Source organism: Bos mutus, chromosome 17 (assembly GCF_027580195.1).
Source record: "Bos mutus isolate GX-2022 chromosome 17, NWIPB_WYAK_1.1, whole genome shotgun sequence".
Classification (NCBI taxonomy): domain Eukaryota; kingdom Metazoa; phylum Chordata; class Mammalia; order Artiodactyla; family Bovidae; genus Bos; species Bos mutus.
In genome coordinates this window covers 60,233,520-60,254,246 of record NC_091633.1, presented here as the reverse complement: position 1 = coordinate 60,254,246, position 20,727 = coordinate 60,233,520, and the positions used below count along the sequence as shown (strand labels likewise).

At 42.9% G+C, this 20,727-nt stretch overlaps 1 protein-coding gene across 2 annotated transcripts; it reads right to left on the bottom strand.

Annotated features, from left to right (window-relative positions):
• Positions 1–5,055: 5,055 nt before the first annotated feature.
• LSM6 (LSM6 homolog, U6 small nuclear RNA and mRNA degradation associated) lies at positions 5,056–20,129 on the bottom strand. 2 transcript variants are annotated; one of them, XM_070386617.1, is made up of 4 exons: positions 19,976–20,129; positions 11,920–12,035; positions 8,448–8,561; positions 5,056–5,460 (listed from the first exon to the last, which is right to left on the bottom strand). In XM_070386617.1, exons 2-4 carry the CDS (start codon positions 12,011–12,013, stop codon positions 5,426–5,428), a joined length of 243 nt encoding a protein of 80 aa, XP_070242718.1. In that variant the 5' UTR covers positions 12,014–12,035; positions 19,976–20,129; the 3' UTR covers positions 5,056–5,425. The 2 variants fall into 2 exon arrangements, with proteins under 2 accessions (XP_070242718.1, XP_070242719.1); XM_070386618.1 differs by lacking the exon at positions 19,976–20,129 and adding an exon at positions 13,177–13,417.
• Between the last annotated feature and the right edge of the window lie 598 nt (positions 20,130–20,727).

Sequence of the window (20,727 nt, the reverse complement as noted above, 5' to 3'; positions counted from 1 at the left end):
TCTTATCTTCTGCTTTTGCTCTTAAATCTAGAAATATAGTAATTGGGAATTTGTAAGGTATCCTGCAAAGCAATTGATCCAGACCCAGCTTTAGAAACTACAGAGCAATCACCATTTTCCTTTGGAATCTCACGAAGAAGTGGTGAAGGCATCAGGAACACAGGTCCCTCAATGTGTCTTAAAGAAGAAATGCTTTTTTTCAATGCAATAAAAATCTGAGATTTTGCAGTTTTGAATTTGGTCTACTTCTTCCTTTCTGTAAGACAAATTCATAATGCAAAAAAATACAGTTTAACATACTGTGAAGGCTAATTCTGTGAAGCAGCTTGGCTAGGCCACAGTACTGAGGTTTTTGGTCAAACATTCTAGATGCTTCTGCAAGGGTATTTGTAAGATGAGATTAACATTTAAACCAGCAGATTTTGAGTAAGGCAAAATTACTCTCCAATAATGTGGCTGGATTTCATGCAATCAGTTGAAAACTTCATTAGGAGAAAACTGACCTGCCCAGGAGGAAAAATTCCGCTGGAGACTGCCTTTGGATTCAAATTACAATTCTTCCCCCAGGTCTTCATCAGCCAACCCTGTAAATTTTGGTCTTGGCAGCCTCCACAATTCTGTTACCCAGTTCTTTAAAATAAAAGCCCCCTACTTTCCCATAGACAGACAGACTGACATGCACACACACACACCCCTATTGGCTCTGTTTCTCTGGAGAACCCTAATACCCATACTGTGGTAATATCTGGAGAAGGAAATGGCAACCCACTCCAGTGTTCTTGCCTGGAGAATCCCATGGACGGAGAAGCCTGGTAGGCTGCAGTCCATGGGGTCGCACAGAGTCGGACACGACTGAAGTGACTTGGCAGCAGGCAGCAGCAGCAGTGGTAATATTAACACTCTTCACCAGTATTTCTGGTTTCTTCTTCTTCAAGGTCCATGATTACACTTTCCTGAAAAAGTAAGGCAAACCGTGGTCACGTAACTTGCTTTGACTAATGAGATGGGAGTGGGAGTGACCTGTGACTCCCAAGCAGAAGCATTTAAGAGCCAGGCATCATGCTATCCACTCTTCCCCCAGGGCACAGAGCCTTGAGTCATGTTGAGGTGGCGGAAACATAAGATGTGCACCCTATGCCTGGGCCCCCAGGTGACCTCATGAGCAGAGTCTCACCTGTCGAGCCCCTGTGGTTGCACAGCACGAGTGGAAATCATTTATTTGTTTCAAACCACTGGAATTTGAGGGTTGTTTATGATTGACACACCGCCTGGAAAAAAAAAAAAAAAAGTTGTCCAGTATCCTAGCATTATCCACTCAACCAGCTGATTACAATTTTTTATTTTCTTCATTATTACAAGTTCAGTAGGACTTCAGTAAACACTGAATAGTGATTTGGAATGTTGTATGCACATAATGGTAGTAAAGCCGTCTCTCTAAAATTATTTTATGTAAACTTTTCACCAACTGGCCTCTTCTTTAATCCAAATTATTGGTAGAATATTTTGCCAAACCCACGGGCATCCACTCCATTATAAAACTTGGAATAAATGGAGTCCATATGGATTTGACAATTTTGTAAACAAGACCTCGAAAACTAGTCTATTCCAACTGCACCAATGTTTTATGATTTTATGAAGATCCTAGAATATATCCACTTTCTATCTGCTATAACTCCCAAATTACTACTAAGAAGAGACAATCTTTTAGTGAGACAGATGACTCAAAACTGAAAATCTGGCTTTCACTAGATGAAAAAAAAAAAAAAGAGTATGAAGACAGGAATTTGAACCATATGGGCCTGTGAGGAAATGGGATGAACAGATGGAGATAATCAGATTTCAAAATTATCTAGTCCTGAGGTTATCTGGAATTCAAGATATGAACATATAGTTGAGATGATCAAATCCATCTAAAGTGCTCAGATTTTAAAAGAATTCTCAAACACTTGGTTCAATTAAAAGAAAGGAGAGTGCCATTTTTCTCCCATAAACACCTAAACCTACAAACTTAGTATGGAGAGCATGAACAGGGTCACGTTTATTGATACTTCACTATCCCCACAGGGCCTAGCACAGTGCCAGCCCACACTTACCGTTCAATACACGTGACTTCTACCACTTCCTCCTAACCCACTGCCTGGCCCCTTCTCCCATCTCCTAAACGAGGGAATCAGGCTGAGAGAGGGGGTCACAGCCAGTGTCCCAGCACTTGGCCTGTGCCTTCTTGAGCACCCACTTCTGTGGTCTCACCCCACTGTGGCTAACGGGACTGCAACGGGGGAGTTGAAGCTGCTCAGTTTACAGAGACATGCCTGGGTGCGCTGCCGTGTCCTTGCACAAACTGGATAAAACTAGCTGCCGGTTATTCAGACCCTGGAGGTTAAGCCTAACTCCAACTTTTAAAAAATATTTACTTATTTAGCTATAGCTGTGTCAGGACTTAGTTGCAGCTCGCAGGCTCTGTTGCCCCGGGGCATGGGAGATCCTAGTTCTGTGACCAGGGATTGAACCCACATCCCCTGCACTGGAAGGCGGATTCTTCACCACTGGACCACCAGGGAAGTCCCTCCAGGCTATTAGCTCTTAGATGGAGTCTGGCTCAACAACGAATGGGGCCATCTTAGCAAAGGCAGTCAGAGACAGGCTGTGGAGTGCAGGAGCTCCAGAAACAAGGTCACGGGAGACAAAGACTGTAGTTTGTCTTCCTTTTCCCAAAAATTTATTTTAGCAGAGAGAAGATGGGTTAATGCAGTGGAGAACGGTCCTGGCCACAGAACGAGCTGGGGTTTGCCTCTGAATAGGAGAGCTGGCCCATACTTTGAGGATCATTTCCTGAGGACAAAGGTCAGCGCCAGCCCACAGTAAGAGGACAGACTGGCCCTGTGGCCTGGAATGCTGTACTGGGGTCACTCATGAGTCAGTGTGATTATCAAGGATGGTGTTTCCCCTCAGAGGCCGCTTCTATTCTTATAGACTGTTACGACCGCCACGGTGATAAACCACACACAGCAAGTCATCACTGCTGCATTCTCAGACCTCACGCGAGTCCCTTCAACATGGACTGTTTGTCACATAATGAAGCTCTCCACATCGCCCTGCATAAAAAGGCTGAAGACGCAAAGCATCTCAATAGCATTCCCTTCCTGAATGCTGAGACGTGAACGTGGAGATCGCAGCACATGCCTGCCATCTGTATTTGTACTTGTCAACAGCTCTGTTTGGGGATAAACAGTTTTGAAGTAAGAATCAATTCAACTTGTTGGAAGATTAGCCGAGGAACAGCTCACAAGACCAAAACAGAACATGAAGTCAGAAAGCCTTTAAAAAAAAAAAAAAGTCAAGCACAATTTTCTGTTTCTCACTAAACACTTTTGTCACAACCCAAGATAAAGAGCTGGTTGCTGGAATTTGGGGGCAGAGAGACAGGGAAAAATGTATTTGCTCAAGTGAAAAATTCTTCAACTCGGAACAAATGTCTTTGCTACAATGTAACTGGAAATCATTCACTGACCTCTAGGAGACTGCAGTCAAGAAAAAAGTAATTTCAGCATTTACACTTTGTTTCACAGTTCTACGATATGAAGGTATCCACAGGGGACAACTCGCATTGGTACAAGTGAATAATACAGTCCTTTGTTACCATAAAAACGGCAGCATTTCCTGAAGTTGATCTTGATTAAAAGTAGTTCCATGGTTGAAAACACTACTCCACCATAGAGCTATTAGAACAGAGAGAGATGGCAAGGGGGAAATAAAGACAATACCAAAAGGGAGGTCAGGGGAGAAGTTAGTAAAAACAGGATGCTACAGACTGGTGGGTGATAACAACAGAATTGCTTTTAGAAGCAGCTGATGTGAGCGAATGAAGGGGTGCGGGAACCTGGCAGCCCCATCTTCTACAAAACAAATGAGAACACGTGTGCTCCACTTGGAAGGACATTCATTTTCCCCTTAGACGACGTCATTTATAAAAGAGCAAATTGGTGGTTTGTACTTAGAGACCGAACCCTTTTCAAGCCCCTGTCAGGGAGTGATAAATTATTGAAGCATGGTTTTATTTTTGGTGTGCACACAGTAAGACCTTGTGAAACACTGCTGTTCGCTTTCCCGGGGTTATTAATTAAAAAATAATTGTTTCCAATCACTCTGTGATCTTTAAGCTAAAACCAGACAAAATATCACACATGCCTCTCCAGACTCTTCTCTCCTCTCCTTCCTCATCCTGCCCCCACATCCTTCGGCCAGGAAACGGGTGCAGCTTCACAGGGGGGCTCCTGGCACAGGCCTGCAGTGCAGAAGGCAGACGGCTGCAGGCGGAAGACCAACATGATGGCCACACCATTGACTCAGGTTCCTTCAGCCGCAGTGCCCAGATGTATTTGTTGCTCTGAGAGCCAGTGTAAACGGTTCAGGGAATACAGCAGGGTTGAGGGAAGTGCGTAAACAGAGTGGGAAACCCTCCCCGCGGGAGCCACATGAAGAGGAGCCGCCCTGTGCCAAGTGACGTGGTTGCTGGAGCTCTGCTCCTGGACGAGGTACTCCGCTGGAGCTGGAGAGAAAGGCTTTCCAGGAGCCCCTCCCTAACAAGGGCTCCGAGAAATTCTGCCCGTCACAGACGAGCAACTGGAACCTGAAATGAGTTTACAAACTCCAGGTCTCCCTTTCATGCAAATGATGGGTCAGACTGCACAGGACTGGCTCCTCCCCGCCACGTTCCCAAAATGAGAGGACGGCGTGGGAGTCCAGCTTCCGAAAAGGGAGCAAGAAAACCCACCCGGTGAACTGCATCCAAAAGATGCAAAATGACTGTGCACAGGCTTGGCATCACAGGAGTGTTTCCACCTGCCTGGCAGGCTGCAGCCCTCAGAACCGCCCCACTCCTTTTGTGGAAGCACCACCTACGAGACCCCCAATTCTATTTCCTATCAAGGTGGTGGAGCAGAGGCTGAGCGTCTGGTCTTGGGGAAACTACGCAGCCTCAGACCTGAGACTGGACGCCTGGTGGCACGTCTTCCTTAGAGCAACCTGCATGGCAAACACGAGAGGACACGAGAAGGCCGTCTCTACAGAGTTTTATTAGCCTCACGCCCATCATTTCAGTCAGTCCCACAGACAAAGCAGTCAGATCAAATGGCGTTGCTTGAAAACTTCCATGTAGGGAGAAAAAAATTTTCTTGCCACTTTAAAAAAAAAAAAAAAATCTTTTTGCTTTCTGCATACTGACATAGAGGTAAAAGAAAATGACTGCAACTTAAATATGAAAGAATTCTTTACAATTAAATCCACAAGTTTACACATGTATCTCAATCATGTGTCAGTGAAAAATCACCAACTATTTCAAAAGAGGAAAAATTATATGACAGAAGAAACAAAAAACTTGATAAAAAATATATCTCGGTATGAAAAGTACTGTGTCTTGGTGTCTTCACATTCTCCTCTTCTGTGTACTTATATACAACACTGAAAAGAAAAAAATGAACAAACTGAAACAAACTGCTCTTAAGTATCATAACAGCCAGTTTTAACGACATACAGACTTCATCCTGATACCTCTGCAAATTTCAGAGTAATCTTCAAACCACACAATAAGTTCTAGAACTACTGTAAGGCTAATTTTATGATTTGAGACCTGGGTTTGATGTCTCAGAGGACTGTGTTCTGGTCTTAGCCATACATCTGGCTAGACTTGCAAATCATGAACAAGGGGATAAAATAACATGTACGTGAAAGTCTCTGGAATCTTAGAATGGTTTATAAATTGCAGGTATAACAATTACACTTATAGTCAAAGCATATTAGTAAATCTACCAGGCCAGACTTCAGACTAAAAACAGTTAGTTGCATCCGTCTCTTCAATATAATCACTAAACTTCTTGTTTACTTTTTTAAAGTTACATCAGGGTAAACAACAGCTGAGGAGTTTTAAATTTTTGTTAAAGACACCAAAGTCCTTCTTCTGAGTTCCCTGTAAAGGGTCAACCTTTGGTGTTATCCAAAGTCTTACTCAGCTAGTCCTCTCATGACCACCCACACAAACTCTTCAGGGTATGTGTGGCACATCTGAACCAGACCACACTGGTCGACCGGCTCACGGGAGGCAAATTTCCAGCAGGGGTTACCACCCCTTCCACCCCGGCGCCTACTCCGATTCTGACAGCTTTGTACAAAGTGAACACTGATAGATATCTTGATCAAAGGATATGGTACAGATTAATCAGATAAGCCAGGATCCTCTTTAAGAGGCTAGGATGTGAATTATGGAGTCTAAAGATAACTAACCACCACTAATTACCCCATGGAAAAGGTTATATAAAGGAAAGCATCAGAAGGACAGTGGAAACACCCCAAGGAAACTGGCCAAGTTTGAGATGTTGAGTGTTATGTGAAAGGATCCACCTTATCACCTCTCACAGAACCCATAGCTGACTGCTGTTATCAGCTGTCTTGAGATGAGGAAAGATCATTAACATTTCTCCGTGAGTGGAAAGAGTCAAATAAAAACAATATTAAAGATAGGAGGCCTATTCTTCTTCACACTGGAAAAACTAAAAAGGGAAGATACGATGTGACCCAAATGTTTATAGCAACACTATTTACTAGAGTCAAGACATAAAAGCAACATTAAGTGTCCACTGACAGATGACAGACAGATGGATAAAGAAGGGTACATGGAATATTATACAATGGAGTATTACTCAACCATAAAAAAGAACAAAATAATGCCACTTGCAGCAACATGCATGGACCCAGAAATTATCATACTAAGTGAAGTAAGTCAGATAGAGAAAAAGAAATATCATATGGTATCACTTATATGTGGAATCTAAAAAAATGATACAAATGAACTTATTTACAAAACTGAAGCAGATACCGAAAACAAGCTCATGATTACCACAGAGGAAGTGGGAACAGATAAATTAGGAGTTTAGGAATAGCAGATATAAACTACTATACATAGATAAAAACTATAAAGAGAGACATATAGTTTTATCTTTATGTAGATATCTCTCTATATAGTTTTTATTTATATAAAGGTCCGTATAGTCAAAGCTATGTTTTTCCAGTAGTCATGAACAGACTTAAGAGTGGGACCATTAATAAGGCTGAGCACCAAAGAACTGATGCTTTTGAACTGTGGTGTTGGAGAAGACTCTTGAGAGTCCCTTGGACTGCAAGGAGATCCAACCGGTCCATTCTGAAGGAGATCAGCCCTGAATACTCATTGGAGGGACTGATGCTGAAGCTGAAGCTCCAAAACTCTGGCCACCTGATGGGAAGAGCCGAGTCATTGGAAAAGACCCTGATGCTGGGAAAGATTGAAGGCAAAAGGAGAGGGGGGATGCAGAGGACAAGATGATTAGATAGCATCACCAACTCAATGGACATGAGTTTAAGCAAACTCCAGGAGATGGTGAAGGACAGGGAAGCCTGGTGTGTTGCAGTCCATGAAGTTGCAAAAAAGACACAACTGAGCCACTGAACAACAACAACAAATGCAGATAAACCACAAGGTCCTACTGTAGAGGACAGGGAATTATATTCAATTTTATAAACTATAATGGAAAAAAATCTTAAAATAATATATATACATTCAGTTATATGTGTGTGTGTGTGTGTGTATATGTGTGTGTATGTGTATATAACTGAATCACTTTGCTATACACCAGAAACACAATACTGTAAGTCAACTACTTTAATAACAAATTTTTAAATAAAATAAAATGAAGACATAATGTGAAGCAATATGGTACTGTATAGACAGGAGATAGAATATCTACCATAAAAGTCAGGATGTTTAGTTCACAGCAAAGAGATCTAATGTAAGGAGGTGGAAGAACTTATCCAGAACTGGAGGATGCACAATAATAAAAAAACAGAAATCTAGAGTCGCAGAACTCCATTTGGGAGATGAGACCAAAAAGCAGGGATGGGTCAAAGGATAAATCCCCACAGTTTTGAGTCTTCCCTTGAGTACCTTCAGAGCCATATTTCCTCTTTGGTCATCTTTGCCAAACTAAGGGATTCAAATCTCCCACAAGAAAAGCATTTCAAAGCTTGACAGAGAAACAGGACAAGTTAACTGTCAAATGATGCAAACCAAAGGTAGCAGGGAAATACTGGCCATTCTCAGAGCCAGAGTTCCAACTGCCAGGTGAAAGACGGCGTTGGGGGAATATAACACATTGTATCCGAGAACAGAGCTCAGCGCCAGTGTACCAAGGCCCTCGTCAAGCACAGGGAGGGAAAAAGAGAATTTCTAGTTCCAAAATGCCGTGAAGCACCTAAAAGAAAAAATGGCCACAGCAAAGATTTTACAGGAAATTAGAATTTAAAAACCAACAAAGCAAAACTAAAACTGAATTATCCAGTAAACCTGCTGGTGATCTGATTATAAAGAAAGAGGCCTATTGTGGATGCTATATAACTGTAGAGTGAAGGGCTGTTACCATTGTTTCCTCGGATAAATGCATCCCCGTACTTATTCTTCAGCTGTCCATTTACATACTCCTCTGTCTGCTCCAAGGCTATATTCATGTAGCCATCCAGGCAAGCCAGGACCCCTGCAGACGGATTCAAAGAGGAGACACACAAAGCAAAAGAGTTGAAAATTACAGGGTATACCTGAGAGCTGACAATCTCTTCATTCATTAGCTCTTATATGCTTAATATAAAAATTCACACTGTAAATGCAACTCAGTAGAGGGAAGCACAAAAAGTCTTTGCTTTCTCTCGGTCTGAATGGAGGCCAAGGCCCATACAGCACCAAGGCCATTGCATACCCACAACTGCTGGCAGCAAAAACAAGGAGCTGCTGCCTTCCTCAATGGATGCGTGGCAACAATGGCAAACTTTTAAAACCTTCACAAAAGCAACACAGAAAGAATATTCCAAGTAAAATCCCATTCTTTGACAGCTAAAGACAGGAGCAGGCAGTTAGGCGCGAACAAATGAGCACGAGCCACGCCTCCTCACACCCCCGGCATGGCATTTCTGACTTCGGCCACTAAGGGAAATATGGCTCTGGCCGGTTTATCTCGTTCTGTCACAACATCCCGTGCAGCGGATGAATGTGGTCCAGGGTTAAAAGGAAGTCTCCACAACGTGTTAAAATAATGGAGAAGAGGAGACAACAGGTGTCCTGAAAGAACATCTTCACGCTGGGACTCCGGGTGAAGCGCGACGTGAGCGCGCAGGCCCCAGGCTGCTTCACAGCACACCCCTCTCCCTGTCGCTCCACGCAGAATCTTGCCCAATCCGGACAGATACAGAAAAACTGCCAAAACATCCCAGGCTTTTTAGGAAATTGTTCAAGTGAATCTTTTCAATTGTGTTAACATGGCATCAATTTTGCAAGATTTGATCTGATGATCCTTCATTTAAAAAGACTAAGATATGTAAACCACTGACTTCTGAGTTTCTAATTTCAAGTAGCATTTTCCAGAAAGACAATTTAAGTAAAAACAAATACTACAAACTTGATTCGATTAACCAAGTCGACAGTTCCATTTAGTCTCAATTTCGTTAATATGCTCCTCACTCTCTGCCTTTGCCCCCATTATCCTCTCAACAAAAAGTTTCTTTTCAAAACTGTGTGTGTCTGTGATAAGAGCCCAAGACAGTAAGCTAACAAACCCTCCTACAGGCTGCGAACTTTCAAAACATCAGCATGGATTGGGAATAATTAATAATTATTTCCTATCAGAAGAAAAGCTGAAGCTACAACTTTATGGTTTCTTTCCTGCTATATCTAAACCACAGCCATAAGTGAGCAAGAAACTTCTGAGACAAGCTACATAAATGTTTGAAAATTAATTAAAAGCATTTAAAATAAAATCTTCCCTTCTAATAAAAATATTCTCACAGCAAAGGGTTTTTTTTAAGAAAAAGGTTCCTAGAGGTTGTAAATATGATCCTCTCCTGTATTTCAATCTAACAAGGTTGAAGGGAAATTGATACAGAGAGCTGGCTTTTCCCCCCCAGTATTTTTATTTAACCACATTCTTTATAGGATGCCCTCAATAGTGTACATATTCTTCTAATATATAGAAGCCATGGCCAGACATTCATAAAAGGAGAAAAATTACAGTTAATACCCATATGAAAGGTTGCTATAACTTACTAATCAAAGAAATACAAATGAAAGGAGTTATAACTTGTGGAACTAGAATGGAAAAGTCAAAAGCAAGGCTAACCCAAGAATTGAGAAAAACACAGACAAGAACAAACCATCTGCCCTGATAGGGGCCAGTTGGTACCCTCTCTGACTCTGAGATCCTAGCCCTAGCCCACAAAAATAAAACTGTGGTCCATACACTCATAGTACTCCTCTGCAGCCATTCAACTGTCTGTATCATGAGAGAACTGAAGGCATTTTTCTAATGTTAAAAAAAAAAACAGAATGCACATACAACTGATCCCACTTATGTAAAACTATGCTTCTATGGAGACAGATCCAAGTGGGTAAGGCTGATTATCTCTGGATGGTGGAATTTGGGGAGATTTAGCTTTCTTCTCAGAGAAGGCAATGGCAACCCACTCCAGTACTCTTGCCTGGAAAATCCCATGGATGGAGGAGCCTGGTAGGCTGCAGTCCATGGGGTCACTAGGAGTCGGACGTGACTGAGAGACTTCACTTTCACTTTTCACTTTCATGCAATGGAGAAGGAAATGGCAACCCACTCCAGTGTTCTTGCCTGGAGAATCCCAGGGATGGGGGAGCCTGGTGGACTGCCGTCTATGGGGTCGCACAGAGTTGGACATGACTGAAGCGACTTAGCAGCAGCAGCTTTCTTCTATTTACAGACTTCCCTGGTGGATCAGGGTAAAGAACCCGCCTACCAATGCAGGGGATGCAGGTTTGATCCCTGGGTCAGGAAGATCTCCTGAAGAAGGAAATGGCAACTCACTCCAGTATTCTTGCCTGGAGAGTCCCACGGACAGAGGGGCCTGGAGGGCTACAGTCCATAGGGTCCCAAGAGTCAGATACAACTTAGTGACTAAACCACCACCATTCAGTATAAAGTCTCTAATTCCATTACAAAAATCAAATTACACTGGAGATATGTTATTAATGTTCAGAAACTAATACATAGACAGCAGAGTATTTCTTAACAAGGCTTTTGAGTCAAGCTTAAGTCTGAGTCCTAGGTCCTCCCTTACTAGGTGGGGATAATCAACAGAGATCTCAAAAGGATTTACGTGATGACAAGATAAAAATTAAAGTGATTCATGCACACTGGACCCATAGTAATCTCTCAATAAAATTAAGTTTTGCATGTGTGGAAAGTGGAAAAATCTCAAGAGACTAGAATCATTATTCAGGAGAGTGAGCAAGAAAAAGCTTTACAACTCTGCTAATGAATTAGCTATCTACAATTGTGAAATATTCCCAGTAATTTAACATATCTTAATTTTGGAAGGTTAGGAATTTAGTTATTTCGGAAAGTGAAACTGGATACCTTTCTTCCACAAAGTTAGTTTCAGCAGTGTCAGAGCCTCTTAAAAGGGGCACTTCATTCTCTCCAAGAACAAGATGTCTTTGGACACCCCACACATTACGTGAGTGGGAAGTTCACGCTGTGAAATGACAACTGCCTAAATAGCTGCTCGCCAATCTTGACTACTTCCACAAAAACAAATGTGACTGGGCCAAGGAGTTCTTCAGAATCCAGTTACTCAAGCCTGGCTATCACCAGGCATGCAGGCACACGAATCCCAAAGCAGAGACAGGAGCCCCAGATCCGGCCAGAAATCACAGACACACGCTCTGTGGTCAGTTATCTTTCTAAAATGAACTGTCTCCGGGGTAGGAAAAGAAGTGGGCGTAAAATCTGTTGACAACCAAGGCTTTTTTGGTCTACTGGGTACTTTGTTACTTCTTTAGCAAACAGCAGTAGGGATAAAGCCCAGAAGTCTTACCTCGATAATCCACTCCCGAATTTAGCTTCACCACAACTGGTCGCCCAATGATCTGCTTCAGGAAGTCACTGGGCGTTTGCTTCCGCAGACTCATTGTAGCAATCCTGATCAGAAACCTGGAAAGGGCAATGAAGGCAATGCCAAAGGTAGTCAGCAAAAAAACCAGGAAGCCCTTAGGGTGTTTATAGGAAATCAAGTGTCAGAGGGCCACATGTGCAGAATCAACAGTACTCCACCACCATGGCCTTAACACGACAGCTAACCAGATTCCAGTACCTTCCAAAAGCCAGATCCTAAGCTAAGGGTTTATACACATTACCTCATCCACAGCCTCCTCACAGAACAGCCCCGGGTTTCCGGAGTCCCTGTTCCTAATCACTTGTCACCACGGTTCCCCGCACAGTCAATATACCCATTCCCACCACTCACCCAACACTTGTTTTATGCTGAGTGCTCTGCTCTGGAACCTACCAAATGTCATCTTTATAAGAACCCTGGGAAGGTTTTAAAATCCCCATTTTGCTGATGAAAATAAAGGCCCAGAAAGATGAAATAAAAGTGCCCCAAATGTGGCAAAATCAACGTCCAAGTTTGAATCAGTCATGTTTTAAAGCCACTGTTTATGGAGTATTTACAACAACTGATGTCAAAACAGTATCTCTAGAGAGAATTATAATCATAATTGAAAGCTAATATTTGAATGTACTACAGGCCAGCACTTATGTAAGCACTTCACATGTATTAATCCACTTAGCGCTCAGAGGTAGGTGTTGTTTTAACCTCATTTTACAGATGACTAGAGACAGAAAGGGCTAAACAGCCTGTTCAAGGTCACATAGCCAGTAAGTAGATGGCCAGCCCATGTCTTAATCACATCTTTATGTTGCCTCCTGAAAGCTGCTAATGTAGCCAAAGATTTTTATTTATCCTATTATGGCAAATAAACTCTATGACAAAAAAAAAATCCAGTATAATAGAGGTCTGAAGTAGGGAAACAGCATTATACACCCAAATCAATCACAGACATACATAGCTACCCATCGCGCCTTTAATATATTTTTTAATAAAAATTCATCCTGTTTTATAAGTTCGTGCTTTCAAAATACTTCAGTAAACAAATATAACAAAGCTGCAGTTACTTAAGCAAAACTTGGGAAACTGATTCTTCTGTTTCAGTCATATTCAATATCACTTGTATTCAGTAGCCATACAGCATCACACTGAAAAAAGCATGGGTACAATACGTGAAGGACTTGCCTCCAGAACTTGCGTTGGGTTTTGTGTTTTCAATCAAAACTTTTCATTAACCATTCTTCCATTAATAGCACTACTTATTTCACTCCAAGTTTCTCCACTCAAATGATCTGAATTCAGGCTGAAGATCACTGTATGGAGGTTTTCTCAGCATGAATCTATGTAGACTCAGCAGCAGTCTGGGCAAGCTAGAATGCTAGATTTTATTGACTCTTCCTTGTTTAACAATGTTTATGGACACACTCTGCAAAAGAATTCAAAAACCGTACACACAGGCTCTCACCTTACAGATTTTAGAATCTAGAAGAACTTAAGACTCTTGTTTAAGAGCATAAGCACAAAGTGATTTTGCTTAGTTCTCAGTTGCGTCTGACTCTGCAACCTCATGGATGGTGGCCCGCCAGGCTCCTCTGTCTCTGGGGGTTCTCTAGGCAAGAATACTGAAGTGGGCTGCCATGCCCTCCTCCAGGGGAATCTTCCCAACCCAGGGATTGAACCCAGTTTCCCACATTGCAGGCAGATTCTTTACCATCTGAGCCACCAGGGAAGTCCAAGAATACTGGAATGGGTAGCCTATTCCTTCTCCAGGGGTTCTTCCTGACCCAGGAATCAAGATCTCCTGCATTGCAAGCAGATTCCTTACCAGCTGAGCTACCAGGGAAACCCTCTTGTTTAAGAGTGTGAGCAAAAAGTTATTGTAACCGAAGTAAAATAATTTTCTTTAACCAAGAAAAAAAAAAAACATATCAAATTAAATAAAATACAAATTTCAAAAACTATTCTTGAATTTGGGGCTGGTACTTGGCCCATCCATCATCCATTCCACCTCCTCAAGGGTGAAGGATTTTTTTTTTTAATGTGATCAACTAATTATTTTGCTCAGTAAATCTTACCTTTTCCATTCAATTGCCAGTTTATTTTTTTAGCTACACAGGTTCAACAGATAACTGACATTTCAATTACTATTCAGGACAATCACTATTCATTCATGACTCAGGCCACATAACAAAGTTATTTATGCTGTTTTGAGCCCAAGAAAAAAAAAAAAATTACAAAGTAAATACTGTAGCAGATTCAGTACCTTTAGTGAGTTTAGTAAAAAGAAATAAATCTTCCCATTTATCTATAAAGTGCCTTATTTCTCTATAGAACATGCATTGTTCTGTGGCTGAGGGGCTGAAGACCCCATAGAGACTCACTCATTGAATCTTAAGCTCATTTCCTGTCAGATGCTAAAGCCCATTATGCCAGCTTCTTCATCTACAATATTGACAGAAAACTAGTTGTTCATTTTCTGCTTAAAAACCTCACCAAGATGCATTCTGACATGAAAATCTATTAACTACCTTGTCTGAAGTTAAAAGTCAATAGAGAAAAGTTCTCATTGCTTTCTGAGACGCTCTTCTTGGGTTATGACCCTCAAATTTGACTCAAATAAAATTTTTCATTTCTTAAGAAAAAAAGTTAAAGATAAATTTTAACCTAGACTGATAATTTGCCCAACTGATATTAGTTATTTTTAAAATGTTACTGTCTTTCCTTGCCTTTTAAAAAAGCAGATACATTCTTCTAAGTTCTGCCATTAAGCCTCATCTTTACCCCAATTAACACTGATCACTTCCTGAAGGCATTCAACACTTTAGATCTTTATGCAGCACCAACTGGGGATATAATACCAATAAGAGTTGACACTCCAAAGGGGGCAGAAACATGCAAAAGGAGGGTTGCTGGTGGTTTTTTTTAATATTTATTTCTTTTTATTTATGTATTTATTTGGTTGCTCTGGGTCTTAGCTGTGGCATGCGGGACCTTTAGTTGAAGTATGTGCAATTTAGTTCCCTGACCTGGGATCGAATCCTAGCCACCTGCACTGGGAGCCCAGAGTCTTAACTGCTGGACCACCTGGGAAGTACTGGAGAAGCTTTTCAAAGTCGTATGCATTTGGATAAAATTATCCAGGGAATAGCACATAGAGAAGACTCATTTAGCCCAGGCCTGGCAGATCAAAGAAAGATTCCTGGGGGTGAACCTGAGCTGAGTATGGAGTAAAAGGAGTCTACCAGCCTAAAAGGCAGAGAAGGCAATGGCACCCCACTCCAGTACTCTTGCCTGGAAAATCCCATGGACAGAGGAGCCTGGTGGGCTGAAGTCCATGGGGTGGCTAAGAGTCGGACACGACTGAGCGACTTCACTTTCACTTTTCACTTTCATGCATTGGAGAAGGAAATGGCAACCCACTCCAGTGTTCTTGCCTGGAGAATCCCAGGGGCGGTGGAGCCTGGTGGGCTGCCGTCTATGGGGTCTCACAGAGTTGGACACGACTGAAGCGACTTAGCAGCAGGAGCCTAAAAGGAGAGAAATCTGAGCGAAGGCATCGGACAGTGTTTGAGTTTGAAGGGAAAATGCTCCCCTATGCCTGGAGGACAAGCAGCAGCTGCAGACGGGAGCAGGGCCACCAATGCAGGAGCAGGGCAAGTCAGGCTGACCGCATGGCCCCGAGCCTGCAGGTCAGGGCCACACGTGGATCACCTACATCACTTGGATATCCTGACTCAGTAGTGCTGGGGCGGGACCCAGGAATCTGTGCCAAAGCCTAGGGGACTCTTCTAAACTGGGCAGCGTGGGAAATACTTGTGTCAATGACGGGGACCCTGGGAAGCTCTGAAGCAGAGATATGATCGACTACAGATTGCAGACAGGCCCTCTCACTGAGTCCTGGCATCACAGTTTACCATCTGGCAGTTGTTGTCTAGTCGCTATATTGTGTCCAGCTCTTTTGTGACCCCGTGGACTGTAGCCCACCAGGCTCCTCTGCCCATGGGATTTCCCAGGCAAGAATACTGGAGTGGGTTGCCATTTCCTCCCCCTACTTGGTTACCTGTCATTATTTATTCTCTTTCATATACCTTATTTTTTTTTTAAATGAATCTTTTCTCCCTGAAAAGACTGGAAGTCATGTAAAAGAAGAGACTAGTACTCATCTACTCCCCAGAACATCAATATTATGCTAAATCTTTTAGAAAAAAAAATTTTTTTTTAAGTTCTTTGTAAAGAGGATGGTTGCTTCAAACACATTTTATCCATCACTTTAGGAAAGTGTATCTTTTACATTCGTCTTCATTAGGCTTCCGTGGTACTCTTGGTTACTTAACGACTTGCCCATAAATCCATTTTGTGTGAGTAAATTGGTCTCGACACCACAATTTTTCCCATGACTTGGCTCACGTAATTTTAAGTTTTCATCTTTTAAATTGGATAAGGCAGAAGGAACAGTTCTGTTTCTGAAGGAAGAAAAAAGCCTCTTGAACCATAAACACGTAAGAGGAAAAAGGCTTCCTTGCTTCAGGGTCACCTTGATAAAATTTCTGTTCAAAATTAAAGCCGTAATCACCCTCTAGGCCTCCTCTCCCTCCCGACTCCTACTCAGGCTTGTTTTAAACGACCCACTCTCATAAATGGCTATTAAATCAAAAGCAGTATATTTCCCGGCAGAAGCTCCTGAGAGGTCTGGTATGAGAACATCTGCTGACTGCCCTGGCAGAGGTTTTTTCAGGTAGAAGAATGGGGAGCAGGGTGAAGAACCAAACTATATTCATCCCACTAGGTGCCAGGCCACGTGAGATTCCTGAGCAATTCAGAGTAACCCTGGGTGGTGGTGAGCAGAGCTAAGGCTTGATCCTAAAGCCGGGGCACTTTCAGAGGTACAGCTGCCCTTCTGAATAAGTCAAGATGCTCTCATTAAACCTGGGGAATGGCCAGAGACACAGTGAGAGGTCTATTTAGGGGTGGGGCCTTCCATGGTGGCTCAGATGATAAAGAATCTGGGTTTGATCCCTGGGTTGGGATGATCCCCTGGAGAAGGGAATGGCAACCCACTCCAGTATTCTTGCCTGGAAAATTTCATGGACAGAGGAACCTAGAAGGCTACAGTCCGTGGGGTCACAAAGAGTTGGACACGACTGAGCAACTAACACACACACAGCACTGGGTTGGGGGGAGGGTGGATACCTAAAGTGACAAAGGATTATAAATTAAGCCTGTGGAAATATATAAAAATGGTCAAACGGAAAAATATATATATATATTTAATATGACTGACTTATGTCATTGAGCAAAGACATCCAACTCCTTGTTTCTTGGCAATGTTCACTGTAAACTTTCCCCCATTTACAGTTTAGGGTGGAAAAAAGATTGCAAAGGAAAAAACTGCAGTGAAACCTAGTACTACAACCCAAGTAAACACAGCTGTAGGCTAATACGTGAGTGTCAGGGAGGGCACGAGACACGGTGAAAAACAGCTCTCCATGGATTTCCCTTTCCAGACAGTGGATACATGACCCTCTCTGAAGGCTTCAAACCAACCCCTCCTTCCCACCCACAAGGGGCGACCTTCCTCCCTGCTCTCCTGGGTGCTACGCTGACTTGGCCCTCTGCACATCCAGAGCGCCTCTAAAAAAAAAAAAAAAAAAAGTTGTGTATTTGCAACATACTGATTGTCTGGCTCTGTGAACACCTGGAATTTTATTGGCTAGGGAAAGGGCCCCACTTTCAGCTCCATCCTGGGGTGTCTAGCACACCCAGCCCCTGCCTCTGTTGTGGAGAGCCGTCCTTGCTATTTAGTCTCTAACTCGTGTCCAACTCTTTTGCAACCCCATGGATTGTAGTCCATCAGGTTTCCCTGTCCATGGGATTTCCCGGGCAAGAATACTGGAATGGATTGCCATTCCCACCATTGTTCTCTGATCTTAAAGCAACAAAAAGTTTTAAAACATCTTCAAGGGTTAACAGATGAAAACCAACAATGAAGTATTAACCATGTGTCAGAATATAAATTGTAACTTATTAGATATTGGTGACTCTAAATAATGAATTTCTAGTCCTGGCCATGAAAATAGTCACTTTTCCCACTTTTTAGTGCTACAGATCACTCAGGATTACAATCTCTGTTATGTGGCACAATTCTAAAACAGTAGACTATGGAAATATATACATACATGTAAAATATTACACTTATATATATATATACACCTATTACATACATACATGTATACAGCCGAATTACTTTGCTGTACAACTGAAACTAACACAATATTGTAAATCAACTACAATAAAAAGAAGTAAATAAAACAACCGAGTAATCCAGGGGCATAAGTATCTCTAAATTCTAATCCTGAGAATGTCACTGCGCAGTGCGAGACCACATGTGTAAAGACTACACACTTGGGATGCGGGAAACCTGAGTTCTAATCCCAGCTCCGTACTTAATTAGCAGTGTGCTTGGATTATTCACCATTCCACCTCTCCAGGCCCTGGGGTTCTTCATTTGTAAAATAAGGGAGTTATGCCAGAAGATCACTTAAGACAGACTATCGCTTAAGGGATCATCCGGCTCTAACATTCAGTCAAGGCCGATGCAGTAACTCCAACAACACACATACACACATTCTAACATCCTCTGACGTGCTCAAAGTCAAGCAAGTGCAATCATCACATATCACTATCACTCACACACACACACACACACACACACACACACACACACACAAATCCAAAGAGGCTCAACCTTGCCGGTTGATATCGTGAAAAAGAATTACTTTTGGTGAAAAAGGCACAGTCAAAATGATGGAAATTACTAAAACTTTTTTGGCAAAACAATTTGGCCATGTGTATGAAGACTTAAAAAGACCCCAAAAGATCACAGGATCTATTCTAATAACTTCACTTCTCAGAATTAGTCCAAGAGAAGAAAACGGCAATCCACTCCAGTATTCTTGTCTGGAAAACCCCAAGGACAGAGGAGCAGGGAGGGGTTCGCAAAGGGTCTGACTCGACCTAGCGACTAAGCACCATGCAATCAACTTAAATATTTTTTTAAAGAAAGGTTTATCAAAGTATTGTTTGGAACATTAAAATGAAGCAAAAATCCACAAACACTCTAAACGTCTCGTTGTCGGTAATAGTTAAGTAATTTACAGGACCTACACAACGATGGTTTAGGCAGCCAATAAAAAGAAGAAACAAAAAATAGAAATGATATTTAGGAATGATTTCTAAGTGAAAATGAAAAACTAAACATACGATTAAGTGACACAATGGGTACAGCCTTAGCTCAAGTACAAACCATCCCACGCAAGAATAAAATTCTGAGACTGTCGTGTCGTGAACACTATTTTCTTCAGTAAACTCTTCTGTATTTACATTTTTCTCTAATAAGGGGTGGGGAAAGAACAGAACAAATCGCTCTCAATATTATCTGCATCATCGCAATTCCAGACACGGTAATACATGCCGACCACGCAGGCACACCACTGCACAGGAATGCCGCCGCGATAGGACTGAACACCATGCAGCCGTGGGCATCCCCAATCTGACAACTCCGGAAGCTGGGCCAGCGCAGCCTTTAATTCCCGGGGGTCAGGCGCAGCCACGCCGATGCAGCGGAGGCCAGGCAATTCCGGGCGAAGCCTGGCCCCGCGTACCACCTTCCCGCCGAATCCCCGGGCGCAGATCGGGACTGCCTGCGGAATCTTAACCACCAGGAGCGGTCTCGGGAGCCGACTTGGTGAAGCCCGGCCGCTGCCGTTCCTCCCCGCGCGATCTAGGCGGCCCTCGGGGAGGGCTTCTCGGGGTGGGGATCGGGAATCCCGGCGCCAGCGATCCCCGATGTCCCGGCAACGGCAGGCGCCGAGGACCGAGCCTGAGCGCCGCACCTCGCGCGGACCCGCCACCTGCCGCTCCCGAACTCCACCCGGGGCGAGGGAACACTGAGGCCTCCGATGGCCCGCGCGGCCGCACAGCTCACCTCGCGGCCGGGATCCGAACCCTTACTCCGGTCACCCCACAAGCCCAGCCTCCGCCGATCCACCGGGCGAAACCGAAACTGAAATAGCCGAGGCGGCGGCACTTTTCGGACTCAGCCAATCATTGCTTTCCGTGACTACGGCAGCCCGCGAGGACCGAAAACCGCACCGCGCCGAAGTGCGCAAATCCCAGAATCCGAAGATGAAGTTGGTGCTTGGAGTCAAAGCGGAAAGCACTGTTTCTCTCTTCTAACAGAAAGCAAATGCCACTACCCCTCCCTCCCCCACTCCCTCGAAGGAAAAAAAGCAACACTGGAAGTGATCTTTTAATCAGGATTTCTTATAGGCTGATATGTTAAAAAAAAAAAAAAACTTGACGTTATAGGAAACTGGAATTCACTGCTAAAGTAATGACTATGCACACTTAGAGATGTCCTGAAATTGGATAACTAAATGCAAATAAATAAATAAAGCAAGCAACCTCGAATCTTTAAATCCACTTTTGGATTTTGCTTAAATGTGTGAAGACGAAGTCGTTATAAGCAAGAGATTGTCTCCATAGCGACGTTAATTGACACAAAAAATTAAAATCACGAAAGTAACTCGTATTTTATAATATAAAGTGCATTGTGTTACCGACTGGTTCTAACTGAAAATGGTGTACGGACATTATTTAAGTGCTGCTATGGGATACCGGTTTGGAACTTCGCGTGAATTCTCAATAGTCTTGCTATTTGAGGGAAAGGAAAAAGAA

Coding starts and splice junctions, on each gene's coding strand:
- LSM6 (XM_070386617.1), bottom strand. CDS start 12,013: ATGAGTCTGCGGAAGCAAACGCCCAGTGACTTCCTGAAGCAGATCATT. Junction 8,562..11,919: donor TTCGGGAGTGGATTATCGAG/GTAAGACTTCTG, acceptor ATCCGTCTGCAG/GGGTCCTGGCTTGCCTGGAT. Junction 5,461..8,447: donor ATTTATCCGAGGAAACAATG/GTAACAGCCCTT, acceptor TTTTCTTTTCAG/TGTTGTATATAAGTACACAG.